This window comes from Simochromis diagramma, unplaced genomic scaffold (assembly GCF_900408965.1).
Source record: "Simochromis diagramma unplaced genomic scaffold, fSimDia1.1 OVJJ01000483.1, whole genome shotgun sequence".
Taxonomy (NCBI): Eukaryota; Metazoa; Chordata; class Actinopteri; order Cichliformes; family Cichlidae; genus Simochromis; species Simochromis diagramma.
In genome coordinates this window covers 3,204,884-3,221,709 of record NW_024386835.1, presented here as the reverse complement: position 1 = coordinate 3,221,709, position 16,826 = coordinate 3,204,884, and the positions used below count along the sequence as shown (strand labels likewise).

Genomic DNA, 16,826 nt, shown 5'->3' with positions numbered 1-16,826 from the left:
GAGCAGAAGTCCCATTGTAAACATATCACGGCAGACCTGACGATGTTTGCATGAACACGCTTTTCAGCATCTCTTTATTGACCACTTTTCACACACGGTTGCTGTACGCATACAGCCGGTGTTAAAGCTCACAGCCCGACACACACCAACACAACAGAGCACAGACGTTAAGGCGGCGAGGCGTGATCGCGGGTGCCGCTCAGGTGCGTCCGCCTCCCCTGCAGCGGCGCTGCAGGCCACGCCCTGCCACACACATTAACCAGGTAAAATACATATTTAGGCAGAATTTTGCAAATATCTATTTTTCATCTTTTAGCAGCATAGTGCTTTTTTTCCAATTATTTTTTTAAAAGTCAGGTCAAGGCTCCAAAAGCCCGAAGGTGATATAAGGGTGGCGGCTCACAACAGTTTTTGTTTGCTACATGGATCATTTTAGTTCAGCTGGGTGTCTTTCCTTTGGTTATATTTCTTTAAGAGTTCAAAATGTGTTAATTACATAAATAAAATGCAATTTTCTCTGTAGCACTTCATGGATTTAACACACCTTAGTTGTTCACACAAAGCATAAAGGTAAAAAAAAAAAAAAAAAAATATATATATATATATATATATATATATATATATATATATATACACAGGGTTATCTTCATTTTAGATGTCAAAAAGTATTTGAGGCTCCCAGTGATTTCTTTTGCGTGGAAATCGCGTCCAAATGGCTCTTTGGTTGTTAAAGGTTGCTGACCCCTGGTCTAGATGAACCTTTGTGTTCCTGTGTAGTTTATACATTAAAAGAGTCCATTTTTGCTCAAATCCTCCATTGAACGGACAGCTTAGACTGTGGTACCTAAGGTTTATTGTTCAATTTATTAAAAACATACATCCCACCAATATAAAATACAAAGAGTGAACATACAGTATAAACCGGATTACATTTGAGAAGAATGAAACAAAAAAAATCTGAAGGCCCCAAGGGTATGCAACTGAAAAGTTTCCTACCAGAAAAAGTTCTGTACTGTGGCAATGGTGATTAATAATAAAAATATTCTAACATGTAACATCACAATCAAAAAGCTCTAAATAAATAACATATCGAAGCTTTTTCAGCTATGATTGAGACTAAGGGAAGCCTTTTCTGATGTATCACTGTAGCGCTAATTGTACTTCTATCAAAGCAAAAATCCCCCAGCAGCATGGTGTTGGACTTTACTCGCTTGTTTGTCTGTATACCTAAATATCTAGTTACTTTAACCAAGTAAAAGCAGCTGGCCTTGTGATAGTTGAATGTTCAGATGCACGCTAATCATAGTGAGATGTGGAGCCCTGCGTCAGGCTGGCAACCTGTCCAGGAATGGTAGCTGACATAGGCTACAGCTAGCCTAGTACGATCGATTGATTGATTGATTGATTGATTGATTGATTGAGAAAATTAAGTGATTTCAATATGCCTGACGCTTGCAGAGAGGAAAAAAAAAAAAATCAGAGTAATTACATAACAAAAGGAACGGCTATTAGGGAGTACTGACACTAATGGACAGTATTTTCATCCTTGAGAGAAGACAAGGCTTTTGTTGTTGTATGGAGATAAGGTAAATTCTTAGCAAGCACATAATTGTTCAACTTCTGTTTAATTTTTTCTCTTTAATTTACTATTGAAATTAAATCAAAGTGTAAAATCTAAACTGTAATATCTGTGCTTTCTGACATCTTAGCAGTGCAGATATTTAGACTGTTTCTTGCACGTTATGACTGTTTGGCTGCATGCAGTCTGGTACTCCCTGTAGTTAAAAAGTACTATTAAGTGCCACATAAATTATAATAGATTGTGGATACACCTCCTGCACATAATATGCTGCTCACGCTGCACATAATGACCACAGTCAATGATTCAATTTAACAGAGGCCAGCCTTCCAGTATTATCATCAGTCATAAACAAGATACATCAGATATGTTTAAACTATATAATGAAAATAAGTATGCGAAACAAAATTTTGCATTTTTAAGTTATTAACTGTTAACATAAGGCAGTATTCAATATATAAATATGCATGAATGCGCATACTCTATTACACACTTTTGCATCACTATAAAATCTGGCAAAGCTAAAATTATAATCTACGTATAAACTGAGAATATGAAAAGGGGTTTTAAGGTGTAAGGAAGTGACAGTAAAATTGTAAGGTACTCTATGACTCAGTGTCCTCCTCCTCGTCATAACAGCGGTTCTTCTTGATTATATCCTCTGCACTCAGATCCTCTGCATCACTTCCTTCTTTGTCCTCTTCCCAGAAGCCCACATCCTGGGAGGTGCGGTTCTGGTTTGGCTTTGATGGTGGAGAAAGGTTGATTGGCATCTCAGGAGACAAGCTTCTCAAAGAGCCCTCATCCCCAGCCGCCTTGTCTCCTTTTGTATTTCTTTTTACTCCTTCATCTCTTTCTTTCTTTTTCTCAACCTGACTCGCCACGTCCCCCTCAGAGATGGTCTCTTTATCTTCACTTTGCATCTGAGACATCTTCTTCTCTTTCTTTTCCTGCTGGACTTCTGGCTTATTTTCCTTGGTTGATTCTTCAGAAGGTGTTTTTTCCTCAAAAGATGCTCTCCAATCCTGCAGAGATTTGAGATGGCGACGAGGCTCGCGAGGACCTGCGGGGTTTGTGGACTTGGGTTTGGCTGCTATTGTAAAAGGCCGAATCCGCTCCTTAAGAGAAGTGCTCCTCCTCAGGCTCTTCAATTCAGCACGCTCTGAGCTCTGGAAAGTTGAAGGCGCTTCATCATCTGGAGGCCACTTGGCTCTCCAGGGTCGGCTTGAACCAATGTCCTCTGTGACTGGACTAAGGGATTCTGTCCCGGTGTGCTGCTCACCCGTCCGGGGAGGCCAGTCGATCTTCAGTTTGCGTTTCTCAGTTGGCTTTTCTGACTGAGCTTTCTCATCAGAGCTCACATTTGTCTGCTTGCGACTCTGCTTTTCCAGTAAGGCGGTCAGATCTGTAACCTTAACCTGTGGAGACGTTTCCACATCTGGGACTGGCTGCATGTCTGAGGCACTCTCAGCTGGACTATTCACTGTTGCAGTTTTCTCTTCTTCTTTTTGCTTCACCGCTTCAACATCTTCATCTCCGTCAACTCTCGGCTCCCACATCTCCTTATGAGGCCGATGACCAAAGCCTTCATCATAGTTGCCTTTGGCTTTGAAGAGCTGGTTGAAATGGGCCTTGCAGTAGATGTTTCCATGCAGAGAAGCATAATTTGCAAGACTATAAAACAGACAGGAATATTTACATGAGAGGAGATTATGATATAGAAGTGGAAGCATCTGGTGTGGATGCTTACCTAAGCTTTGTGCTGCAATGAATACAGCGGAAGCAGCTTTTGTGGTAGACATGCTGATGGGCCACAAGTCTCTCCAGTGGATACACTTGCTTCGTACAAGCGATGCATGTCTCCCTCTCTGGTGGGCGAAACTTCTAAAAACATAAATAGTGTCAGCTTTATTGACAATTAACACTGGCTGATTTTTTTTTTTTTTTTTTTTTTTTTAAGTTAATGATATGTGCATGTCTACTGTTCGCTGTGATGACTCACCCGTGGTGATTTTGGTTGCTCCGTGCTGTCCCCTAAAACAGACAGAACATAAACGAGCTCAGTTGCTGCTCAATTATTAAGACTGGTAAAGCAGACTAGTAGCACAATATGCACAGTAAAAATGAAAAAATTTGCACATGACTGTATTCTCCAAGTATCCTTAAAGACCAACCATTGCATTCAGGCACAGGCGTTACTTTCTCATTTTCAGATGCAGATGCTTTTGGAGCAGACTGTGGGGCCGAAACCTGGAGGAAAAAGAGAGAAGAAGAGAGAAACATTGATTGTTATATAATAAACAATGAGATGTTCACCTGTTTCTGGTACAGAAAGGTAAACATCTCAGAGAAGCATGAGTTACAAAAGCAAGGTAGAACAAATGGCCTGTGCTGAATGATAAAATTCATTTTCTGTGTGGGAAAGATTAGATGAGTTGCTGGCAATAACAGCACCTGGATGTATTTATGCAAGTAAACATGGCCACGATGACCTGCTGAAGTACAAACTGAGCAGAGACTGGAGAAATGTTGCATGGTCTCCATTTCTGCTGCAGCATTCAGATGGTGGGGTAAACAACATAAAAGCATGGATCAAGCCTGCCTTGTATAAACAGCTCAGGCTGCTGGTGGTGGTGTAATGTTGTGGGGGGTATTTTCTTGGGAAACCTTGGGCTCCTTAGTACTAAGGGAGCATCATTAAAACACCACAGCACCTGAGTAGTGTTACTAACAATGGCCATGCCTTTATAACCACAGTGTACCCATCTTCTGACGGCTGCAGTATAACACTCCATGTAACAAAACTCAATCTCAAACTGGTTTCTTGAACATGACAATGAGCTCATATATCCACACAGTTAATATCCATTAACTGTGTGATCCTGTCACGTCAACATGGACCAAAAATCTCGGAGGAACTTTTCCAGCAGCTTGTTGTCACTAACAAATAATGCAGCTCTGAAAGCGAAAGGGGCTCGAACTCAGTACGGGTAAGATGTAACTAACATATGTAATGAATAATGTTGGACTTTGATTGTTGTTTTGATCACTTTGAATCATGTTCATTAAAATTCTCTTAAAATCTCCAAAATACGAGGTAATCTTTTAATTACTGGGATTTTCACTGTTTTTGTTGTGAACCTCTTTATTACATGAACTCACAGAATGTGTCTGTTCTTGTTTAGCAACAGCAAACTGGTACTTGGCCATCTTTTCCTTCAGAGATGATGATCGCCTCAGCACAGGGCGACCTGAAGCAGAAGAGAGGATCAAATTAAGTGCCTTGCCTGACGTTGTTTTGCATTAAACCCAAATCTTTCTGCATTTCATTAATGCTACTGATATTTGCTTACTGCTTGGCTGCTCCACGTCATCTGATGAAGTACTACAAAGTGCTTCTCTGCCACCCTGGAAGAATAAAACAACTGATGGGTTCTGAAGATCAGTTTATGAAGGTGAAGTTATGAACTTTTAAGCATAAATTTGTTTTCTGCTCCTCCCCTGCCTTTAATTGTGGCCTAAATCAGTTCATTTATCTTTTTATTCATAGCATTGTCACTGGCAAGTGGTCAAAAGTCACACTGCCTGTAGGACTGGATCAAACCCAAACAAGCTGCAAGTTTTGAGCAGCAGATATTGAACTCAGCAGTAAAAAATGCACAAAATCAAGCTCATGTGCTTTCCAGGCATCCAGTGAATACCTGGCAGTAACCAGAGCGGTATCTGCAGAGACAGCCATGCAGCATGTGGTTGAAAAGAACCAAACACACGTTTGCACGTGGGCAAAGAACCAAAATTATTCCACTCTACTAAAGAGTGAGCTCTGTGCGTTGGTCTGCCAATATGCCTGTTTTACTCAAACAAATGAGAAAACCACACAGTTTCTCGCACCACCTATCCTTTACACACATGAGCTGGTTTGGACCAATTAAAATAGCCCATTTCTACAGACTGCTTCACTGGAACTTTGGAGTCCTGTTGTCTCGCAGACCGCCCCTGCCATGCAAATCGAACACCGACTAGAACATTAAAATATTGAAAGCTGCAGCCAGACAGGGGCAAAGGGTGCACTGCACTATATTTGATTATAAGGTTATATAACCATTTCAGTTATAAAGGCTCCAGTCTAATTTTTAAATGTTAGTAATATAAATTTCACTTCTTCTTTACTAGCAGTGAAAAACACTACGACTTAGTTCATTTTATTTTATAGGTTGTTTCATGACTGCAGTACATGGTGTATACAGAGCTGCACAACAAAATACAATAAAAAAAAATTACATATGATTCCCAGGACTGGGAAAATCCCAGTAGAGCAGGGTACACACTGCAGCTAATAAAAAGTGAGATAAAGACAACTGCTCCTCAGAAGGGATCCTGTGAGGAATGAGACGGCCCCAGGTCAGGAATGCTTCTGCATTCCTCTGTTACAGAAGATAAAGAGTGGCATACTTGTTGTTTTGGGCTGAATGAATGAAAGATAGAGATGAGTGGGTGGTGCTGAGGAGAACAAGGGTAAATTCACATGGACAAGCGCTCCTTCAGAAAACAGAAGAAACTGGGTAAAAATGGGTAATGCATTTAAAACAATCTAAATATGAAGGATGTTGAAAATCTGCAGAAACTACACTAAGCACTGAGTACTTCTGCACGTACAGGACGGTCACAGGTTTTTATCAATCATTAATATGTGACTCAGAGCTTCTTATCTCTGTTTATGAACTACGAGTCACTAGTATACTGTTGGACAGAGATTGTAGCAGCAAAGCAATTAGCATGTAAGATTGTTTTAAATGTACTAATTAACTATGGTCACGAAGGCAACATGGAGCTCACTACATGTGGGAAACATTGTGCCATCAGTCTTTTTTCTAATATTGCACAAGACTGGTCTGACTCAGCATTATGGTTACAATTATTTTACCCAAAAGTACAAAATCCTTACCCTCAGATCCTCATGTTGAAGATACAGTGACCACAGCTACAGGGATATCAAAAGCAAAATATTTTACCTTTTCCGTGGGCTTTTCTCCTTTCTCAAACTTCATCTTTAGGTTGTTCAAAGGCACTCTGGGCTTTTCATAAGAGGCACACGGGCTGGTTGGAACGTGCTGTTCAAGCTTTTCATTCATCATCTCTTCCTTCTCCAACCCTCTCTGGTCTTCAATCTCTGGAGCTGCTGAGGCCTGCTGAACACTATTGGCTGCGTGTTGACCTCCCTGATCTGTCAGTGGGCCAGGACTCTTTACCAGAGGCTCAGTAACGGAAGGAGGCCTGTTCAAGGTACGAGGCCTGTGGCGTGAGATGGGCTGGTGTGGAGGTGGAACCGAAGGCGGCTTGTCCTGATCACCGGTTCCTCCTTGCTCCCAGCGCTTCTTCAGAACACTGAGGTTGCCAGATCGCAGGGCTACTGTTCCGCTCTCAAAAGACTGCAAGAAAGAAAAGAAAAGAAAATTTTATGTTGAGCATGTTATGCTTACCATAAAATCACTGTGTATAAGCTAAACTATACACGCATACACTATTAGGACATACAGCTTTATCCACAGTCCCGTATAATGGAATAAAGGAAATGCCTGAATCTGAACTTGGCTTCACCCAAGGATTAGGTGAACAGCTGTTCAAAGTTGGTCCAGGAAATAAATATTATGCTGTAGCTGCTGAATTTTAACAGCTGGCTCAAGATGGAGATATCTGAGACAGATCCTTCAGTTGCATTCCTTTCCACATGACAATTTCTACCTTACCCGAAGACACTGACAGCAACTCTTTTCACTGCTGCCACCAGTGACAGGAAGACAGCAGCAAGCAGCATGGCACAATAATAGAAGGCATGAACTTCCTTAATTATGAAAGTGTTGGAAAAAAAGAGGATGTGAGAATGGTAAGAAATCAACTTGTAACATGAACTTTTCTATCAAAGCTTCCTGTGTGAACATTTAAACAAGTTATGCTATTACTAAATTAAATTTAACTTAATTAAATCTCCTTGAATATAAGAAAGCAAAGTAGAGATTACAAGTGAATGAAAACCAAACCCAAAAAAAAAGCGCCAAAAACCCCATCCACTACTAGACACCACTACCTTGGCCATAGTGAATAAAATGAATCTGGTACATCTGAAAAAGAGTTGAATTAACATTTGGACAGACAAAAGAAGAAATCTGTAAAAAAAAAGCAAGGACAAAATAACAAAGGCACAATGACAGTCTTTGTCACGCAAGACCACAAGGAATATAAATAACTGAAAAGTAGTGGAGCTGGCCCTTGATTTTCAAGCCAAAAGGAAGAAAGTAAACCTTGAATGCGATGAAATGGCCAAACGAGGTGTAACCACAACTAGACAGCAAAAGATGTGGGAGTCCTTTGATTGGTCCTCTACAGGTCACAGTGCAGACAGATAGTGGGAGGCAGAACCCTCCCGGATGCTAGCAGCAAGACAAGATCTACTTGTAAGAGCTAGTCCAGCCCCTTTAACAGCAGGAAAGTGAAAGAGAGAGAGTCAGAATACCCAGGAAACCAGAGCAGGAAATGATTCAAACAGGGAAAAGTTAACTCTTTGTTAACTGTGACGACTTGGACAGCCTTTCAATCCCAAACGATTTATCAAGATAATGTGACTGAAAACCGTATCTATGGGATTTATGATACCAGACCAAATAATACAAGTCTTAGGACAAAGACAAAAATTTAAAAACATGGACACAGCCATTCAAATAAATAGTTATTAGAAAACAGCAATGGTTGTACAACAATTAATCATCAACAAATTCTTAGTAAAAAATGAAAATAGCTTAACAATGAATTGTGATGTTGTGGTGGAACATTTTTGTCATACTTTTCATATCATACTGGAGACTGTGTACATTTTTAGGAGTTTTGAGATTCATCGGTAGTAATGGAGACTTAATGGAAAATTAGTTGTTTTTTGTTTTTTTAACACAGGCAGTAATTATATACTGCTGAACAGGTTTTTTTAAATGTTACGCTTGACATGTAATAATTTACATCAGTCTGAACATTGACACCCTATTTATACTATATTTATACTATAAATATAAATACTATAAATAAATATAATAAATATCACAACATTAAATGTCATGATTCAAACTGGAACTCACTCATACTCGTAGACTCACTGGATTAAAATAGTTTTTTTATTTCCCCTCTGCCATGATGAATCACAGTATCAGAGCTCCACAAATTAAAGGGTTTTTTATGGCCGCTGTGGATGAACTTCAACCAGGTTCAAGCTACTCAGAGCTGCCTTGGCTAATTATCCAGCTGCTCTGGAACTGGAACTACACTTCAAAAGTTCAGATTAAAGATTCATGTTTTGTTAAACCTGCTTTCTCCCATCAGAACACTGTCAGAAGAACCACATCACAGAGTATTACACAGTTGCCTTGATGGCCACTGATTTCTGAATTTAAAGGTACTTGCCGAATATTTTGCACTAATTATAGCATAGTATTAAACTAGCTGAGACTGCAAGACCCTATATCCAGTGCATTTCTTTTTTCTTCCCTAGTTTTTTCTGCTTAATACTACTTAAGCTACAAGGACTGTGTAGAGTTATCAGAACAACTGAATTTGACTCACTTCATCAATATTTTGTGAACAGCTACACCATCAGATACCACAAAGACAGGCTTTGTTTGCAGATTCCCTGGTTGCAGGAGGAAAATACATGTTGGATAGATGATCCTGCCAAGCAATAATCCCCCTCACACAAAAAATTACAACATATAAAATATAAGAATAAGTTGCTCTCATACTGCATTGTTACATCACATAAAAGGATAAAAACTGTGAGGAAAAAAATAGATTTCTCAGTTTCTTATTGTAACCATTTGTTGTTGAATCTGTGAATATTAACATAATATCACATCGTTTACTCTTTGCAGTTTAATCATTTGGTCCCTCATAACTATGCAACAAAATTGTTATCAATTTTTAATGTAATTTATCTGACAGATTATTCATTTCCCCCTTCCCCCACCACACACACACACACACACACACACACACACACACACACACACACAGCCAGATGGCGTTTTTACGCTGCTCATTCAAACTTGTCTCAGACACACGTGGAGATGACTATTATCCTCTGATACTGTAACTAGACCTTTGTGGTACATGAGCTGTACACCTACCTCATAGACATACAAGTAAACCAGAATGATTCAGTCTAAAGCATAAGTTAGAGAAAACAGTGGTTAATCCAACTATTTACACTAACAGTGTTTCATTACAGTTACGTTACAACAAAATAACACAGGGTAGTGTCTGTCTAATGCAGTCACATCATGTTTCTATGGGAGAGGAAGAAAGGCTGATGTCATCCTCATTACCAGTCATATCATTAAACACAGAAAAAAGAAGCTAACTACCCTTACTGGTAAACAATAACGATATTATACACAACCATGGCTACAATACCTCATATTTCTTCATGGTATTAGCTGGTGGGTTATTGGTTTAATCCCAGTCCAGGTTTTTGCCAGTCTTTCTGACAAGGCAGCTAACCTACAGTTGGAAACATTGCACGGGGATTACACTAAAGTAGGATTATGGGCTTGATAGCCTGCCCATCGCAACAAGTGGCCAATGAGATGTAAGCCAGGACAAGACATTTGGCCCAGACAGTGTGTTGGCATGGTGAGAGTGTGTGTTTGCATGTGCACTCTTCATACTGTAATTAGTTGAACACCATTACTAGGGGATGCTGAGCAAATGAAGCAAGACGTGCTGCATAGAAAAACATCATTTAATCATGCCGTTCATTATGACAGGATTATCAGAATGCTGTAAACAAGACGTGATGATCTTATGTGAGAACTCTTTCTATTTTTTCATGTATTAAATTCAGGAACAGCTGCACAAAACTATTTAACTCATGGTAAAATAGAAATTACTCTAAACTGATGTCACTGGAAAATGAAATGTTGCTACTATCCATCTGTTCAGAGAAGTACTTACTCCTTTTTTCTTTTCTGCACTCAAATCTTCAGCAGCTTTCTGGTACCTGAGAGAGAAAGAAACAACACTGACATCTAGTGATTCAAAACAATAACAAGCAGATACACATAATTTTCTAAAAGGCCCATTTGTTCCTTCAAGAACCTTGTGAGATGAAAAAAATGTAAACTCAATAAGTGATAGACTTGAATTTAATTTTAATGTTGTTTTTTTTTGTCTGATTTTGTTGTGTTTACATAAAGTTTTAATTTAGTTTATTTTATATTTTTATACCTTTAACAGAAAATATATAGTATTCTTTGTCATTTTTTAGCACTGTGTAACACAAACAATAAATCATAAAATATTAAGAGGTCTTATCCATACATCATCAACTAGTTGGTAAGTGCTTTAGATCAGTGATCACTAGTCTTTAACTGCAAAAATGTTTAACATGTAATGCACTCCGGAACAATTAAAGTTTGACTTGAATAGTAGGGGCGATCGTGGCTCAAGAGTTGGGAGTTCGCCTTGTAATCGGAAGGTTACCGGTTTGCGCCCCGGCTCTGACAGTCTCGATCGTTGTGTCCTTGGGCAAGACACTTCACCCGTTGCCTACTGGTGGTGGTCAGAGGGCCTGGTGGCGCCAGTGTCCGGCAGCCCCAGGGTGGCTGTGGCTACAATGTAGCTTGCCATCACCAGTGTGTGAATGTGTGTGTGAATGGGTGGGTGACTGGATGTGTAAAGTGCTTTGGGGTCCTTAGGGACTAGTAAAGTGCTATACAAATACAGGCCATTTACCATTTAAAACTTAATTAAAACTCAAATATAAGTCATTTTAGTCCCAATTATTTTTGATGTATTACACACAAAATACTGAAATTGTGACTGAGATCAAGAGACCACAAGAGCAAATCACATAGGTCTGTAGTAGGCTGTCGTCTACGTGGATTCAGTTTTCAGTATATAAGTGTATATTTAAGCTTTTACTATTAGGGTCAAGTACAAGCAAATATTACTGACAACACAGTGTTACTCACTTGGAGAAGCGCTCTGCAATGGCATTGGTTTTCCCTCGGGTGGTGACCAGAGACAGCTCCTTCGCAGTGATACGCATGGACTGTGCCGCCCAGTTCCTTCGACTGAATGGATTACTTTCCATGTCGGCCAATTACCCAAATACCTAAAAGAAACAAAACACAAATACTCCTAGTGTAAGAAATATGTATTAGAATACAGACTGCATTTCTTAGCTTCTGACACTAATACACAAACAATTTCAGGCATCTCAACACTACAGTTCATGTATCTGTTTGACGCAATGGCAATATGGTCCCTTGTGCATATAGTTAAGGGATGTCTTTAGTGGGCAACTGACTATTCTGCTGCACTGATTTTTCTGTTGTCTCCTATTTTCTCCATCTTCGGGGAAAAGTCACAAATAAGAAAAAGTATAATTTTTTTAAACAGCAAGGCCAGTCCTCTAGTTGCCTCTATTAGACACTTGAATGAAGAATTCTTGCTTTTCATGGAAATAAAGTGACAGACTCCCTCTTCCAATCTGCATTTGCTATCAGTCCACCAAGTTATCTGACAGCAACACCACTTTCTTGGCATATGCAACTTCTTGAGAAGATTTATGCCAGAGTGAAACTTTGCACTCGAAATACATGTGCAGGCCTATGACATGCACTCTGACAGATATCTGTTCTCGCTCCTGACATACATACGACGGGGAACAAGCACATGAAGTGTGGGATGCAAACACACAAGTCAACATGTTCAAACTTGCTCTCCAGCTTATGCCACTTGATTGCAAGACAGCAACACAAACTGATAACAGCAGAGCGTGAGCCCATTGTCCTTACAAAACCAACATTCATAAAGGTCCAACAACCACATTCCCAGCAAACAGAAATGTCTTCTTTGTCATGAATAATGTCCTGACAAACCCATACTTTATTGGTACAGTTTTCCAAGTCAGCAGGGATGGATTAGCTGAATGTTAGCCCATGAAACCCTGGTTTAGTGCTCAGACAGTAGGTTGTAAAGCCATAAATTGGAAATCACAGCACAGTCAGTAATCATTTATCTTCCTAGCTGGACCTTTTCACTCAGGCGTCCCTATTACATCATCATCATAATTGGGACAAGCATAGTGTGAGGACTTTGGACTAAATTTCACCATAGGACTGACTACATAGATTACATAGTCCAATACAACTGGTGCTCATGAAATCACTTTTGGATAAACGTGATTAAACATGACTGCACATATTACATATTTATAAGATGTATTTCTAGTCAGTTATATATAATTAATTTCATTTACTCTGAGGTTAGTGTTAGAGTTTTTAGGAGAGACACAGATTAACAACAGAATAACTTTTTATGAGGTTCTTACATCTGAGAGGCTACTCATTACTGCTACAATGTTTAAACCTGGCAGGAAAGTCAGTTTATCAATTGATTAATTGTGTATTTTGCTGTAGCCAGTTACTTCTTCATTCACATTTGATAGCTGTGCTGAAAAATGTACTATTCATCCTTTTAAACTGCAGATTCTTTTGCAGGTTATCCAGGGGCTGCAGTCCATACCTGCATGCACTGCGATTGAAAGGTAGGGACACACCCTAGACAAGCTACCAATCTGCCACAAGGATAATACAGGTCATTTCAGTTTAAAGTTGCCTATCCGCTCTTTTGCATATCCTTAAACACTACACGCCCGAAGAAACCAAAGAAAACACAAAGGACGTCTACGACTCAAAAGCAAACACAAATCCCTACTATTAGAAAGAGAGATTTTCTACATGTATGTGTTCATCCACTCATCGACAGGCAGCAAAAATTGTACACTAATACAAAGGAAAGAATGAAACGCTTCATAGGTATGCAAAACAAATGCTCAGAATTCTGACTTCCTGTTTAGCAACCTTATATGGAAACCCGAAAGGGGAAAAAATTGCATTTACTGTTTAAGCACTTAATAAAACATAATGCAAGTCAGTTTAATGGCTTTTTAGTATGACAACAAATAATCTAATCTTTCAAAAACTGTCACTCTCTCATCTCTGGATTATATTATTAACTCTTAGCTGTCCTTTTCCAACTGATCCACAATTCTGACAGTTACTATTTGTGTTACTTGTGCAGGTTTTCAACAGGAACATCGACTGAATCAGAGGTAACTTGGATAATACATCTTAAACAAAGCCTGAAAAGAACTGAAGCTAAGATTTGGTGTGTGCGCTGTGATAAAAATACAGAAATTAGAATCTTTATAAATTTATCAAAAACCCGTTTATATACTGACCTTTATCCCTTATTTAAAGTAAAGTTCTCCGTGACAACAAGTAACCACAACACGGTAACAACTAAGGAGGAGTCCGCATTGTTTGACACATTAATGAGCTGTGATGCAACTATTCTTAAAACCAAAACCACAAAATCAGCTGTTCAGACGAAAATAACCGAGTCTAAAGTGAAGACTCAGCACAGAGGCGAGCAACAGACGCGACTTTAAGAACGGCAGCCCTGTTCAGGGGGCATCGCGTCTTTTTGAATTAAAAAAAAAAAAAAAAAAACTTTCATTACAGGTGCAACAGTAAGATGGTGGTTATAACTGCGAGCTAATGTAGTTAGCCTATAGACCTGCACTTTAACAAAGATTTAAACGCTCAAAATTTTATTCAAAGTAAGTTTCACTTAAGTTTTACACGAAAGAGCTCAGTGACTACGCTTAAGAGTACAAGCTTAGCTGCTGGGCTGGTTTGGCATTTTCCCTGGAAGACAGCGAGGAGGAGGAAGAAGTATGTGCACGTGCTTGACAATAAAATTCAAAATCTCGACCTAAACAGTCACCGGCTGCCTCAGTGTTTTCAAATTAGGCGTTATTATTTTGATAGTAGCTACAACGTATATTAAACCCCGTTTTATGCTATTATGTTAGGTTTCGTCTTACCTGTGCGAACTTCCGTTGAGTCACTTCTTTTTTTTGTGAAACCTGTGCGACACCTGACACTGCTGCCGCCACTGCGTCACCGCCCGGTGTGGCTCGAGCAGAAAGGTGCAGTGGGAGAAAGCGAGACAAACGTCACGTGATTTTATGCACCAATGACCTTAGGTGTTAAATTACTCCTACCTGGTATGTTTGCGTTTGTGCTTGCTTGCAGGGTGAGCTGTTGTTCCCATCTAGAAATTCCAGAGAAAGACCGATTCTGGCGACGGGAAAGCTCAGGGAAGAAAAACATGAAGGAAATAGGTTTGGGGGGTTTCTGTGCTTTGGCTTTTGACAGTTTTCAGCAACTGTTCCTCAACTTGCTAACATAATAGCTTGATTGTTAGTGTAGTACTAGTGTTATAAAATGCAATGTTTCATCCACAGAATGCAGTAAAATGCTTAAAATAGAAAAAAACAGAAGTGAGACATACCATCAGTAATCAAGGCTCCAAAGTCAAACATAGCATTGTGCCAGCTCAACAACATTACTAAAGCCACTATTTAAGACCTGCCTGTGGAAAATAGCCTATTAAATGTAATGGGTGTCAAAACAGGTTGTGTCAGGGAAGGGACATTGAATGTTTGCATGATATTTGCCTTCTAAATAAGAGCAGCTGGATGAGCTACAAGGAAGGAAGATCACAGCTTTAATTTTTATTTTCCACCATTTTGCTCAAGTGTATGAGTCCTTGAGCAAAGTACTATCTGTTCTCTGTGCCAAGGCTGTTACGGGGAACTGAACTCATCTCAAATGGGGCCAAGTGAAATATTTAAGTTAGTGGCGGTTTTTCAGTTGAATAATTTGTGTTCTCTACCAAAGAAATGCATATTTGCTCACTCTTCTACTAATGAGAGGAATTTTTAGTCAGTTTCGTTATCTAATGAGGATCTGTTGCTATTTTGAAAACATTTAAAAATACATTGCTTGCAACTTAAAAGAAGTAACTGGTATCACATTTTCGTAGTGAAACTATTAGAATTATAATAACACACTTCAAAAAGGCTGAGACAGGAGCACACAAGCCTCTTTTCTTTTAAGAACATGGGGGACATATTTAAGTTCTACTTGTTGTTGATTATGTTGTGTCTGTGTTTGGGTTATTTATTGCTTATAAAGTTTTGATTATGTGTTTCTAAACTAAACATTCCCAGTTTAGCTTCACGATTTTTACAGTTTACTTGGTAGTTTGTTTGTTTGTTTTTTGTTTATTTGTTTGGTTAAGTCTCGGTCTCTCTGTTTGGTGTTGTCATGTTTTTGTTCCTGTTTTATTTTGTGTGCATGGTGTTTCCCATCTCCCTGATTTCCTCATGTGTCTGTTTAAAGTCTCAGTTTGTCTTAGTTCTCTGTTGTATCATACTGTAATACTATTGCCATGCCTGGGCTGCATTTCTGTTTGTTTTACCTGGACTTTGTTTTCTGCTGGTGTCTTTGATTACATGCTATGCCTAAATAAAAGGTCAGACATTTTTTGTTCCCTCAACTTATTTGACAGTCTGCATTTTGGGTCCTTTATCCACACAGGTCTGATTTGCAGACAGAATGCACCGTGCATCACACCACCGCAAGTGCCAACAATTGATACATGAGCATCAGAACTTGACCAGACAGCAGTGGAAGAATGTGGCCTGGTCTGATGAATCAAGTGCTCTTCAATCACATGGATGGCTGAGTGTGTGTGTATTGCTTGCAGTATGGGAAGAAATCAAGCAGGTTCAGCCAGTGTAATGCTTTGGGCAATGCTGGGAAATCTTGGGTCCTGATGTTACTTCGACTCATATACCTACCTAAGCATTACTATAGGCCTGCCTGTTCTCATGAAAGCCCGCTTTTTCATGGGAACGGTATTCCCTGATGTCTGTGGCCTCTGTCAGTGTGATAACACAGCCTGCCACAAAGCAAAAATGGTTCAAGAATGGTTTACGGAGCACAACAACAGGTTTGAGGTGTTGACTTCAAATGTTGACCTCCAGTCCAGCATCTGTGTACAAACAGTTCCCATCCATGGAGGCCGCACCTCGCAACTTACAAGACTTAAGCTTGATTTAGACTTCTGCAGGAAATTTATGTCCTAACTTACATAGTAACCGGAAACTCCTTTTATTCCTACAGCGCAACCATTGAAGTCATTGTGATATGAATTGACCCGACATGTAGTTAAATTCCTTGGGAGGCGCATGTCAAGTTACATATAAGGTTGCAGTGTAGGGTTAAAATGGAGTTACAGTTATGACATAAGTTATGATATAGATCTGATGAAAAACTCTAATTCACAT

General features: G+C 39.4%; 1 protein-coding gene across 3 annotated transcripts; it reads right to left on the bottom strand.

Annotated features, from left to right (window-relative positions):
- Positions 1 to 833: 833 nt before the first annotated feature.
- On the bottom strand, positions 834 to 14,643 carry LOC120731719 (LIM domain and actin-binding protein 1-like). Of its 3 annotated transcripts, none has more exons than XM_040028865.1 (10): positions 14,514 to 14,643; positions 11,590 to 11,732; positions 10,571 to 10,616; positions 6,592 to 7,008; positions 4,933 to 4,987; positions 4,742 to 4,830; positions 3,754 to 3,829; positions 3,582 to 3,613; positions 3,330 to 3,463; positions 834 to 3,253 (listed from the first exon to the last, which is right to left on the bottom strand). In XM_040028865.1, exons 2-10 carry the CDS (start codon positions 11,709 to 11,711, stop codon positions 2,185 to 2,187), a joined length of 2,040 nt encoding a protein of 679 aa, XP_039884799.1. In that variant the 5' UTR covers positions 11,712 to 11,732; positions 14,514 to 14,643; the 3' UTR covers positions 834 to 2,184. The 3 variants fall into 3 exon arrangements, with proteins under 3 accessions (XP_039884799.1, XP_039884800.1, XP_039884801.1); XM_040028866.1 differs by having other exon boundaries at positions 3,330 to 3,460; XM_040028867.1 differs by lacking the exons at positions 10,571 to 10,616; positions 11,590 to 11,732; positions 14,514 to 14,643 and adding an exon at positions 7,879 to 8,007.
- Positions 14,644 to 16,826: the final 2,183 nt, after the last annotated feature.

Excerpts from the sequence above, each read along its gene's own strand:
- LOC120731719 (XM_040028865.1), bottom strand. The coding sequence starts at position 11,711 with ATGGAAAGTAATCCATTCAGTCGAAGGAACTGGGCGGCACAGTCCATG. Across the intron at positions 7,009-10,570 it reads GTGCAGAAAAGAAAAAAGGA|TCTTTTGAGAGCGGAACAGT; the intron begins GTAAGTACTTCT and ends TCTTTCTTGCAG. Across the intron at positions 3,254-3,329 it reads CATTGCAGCACAAAGCTTAG|TCTTGCAAATTATGCTTCTC; the intron begins GTAAGCATCCAC and ends TCTGTTTTATAG.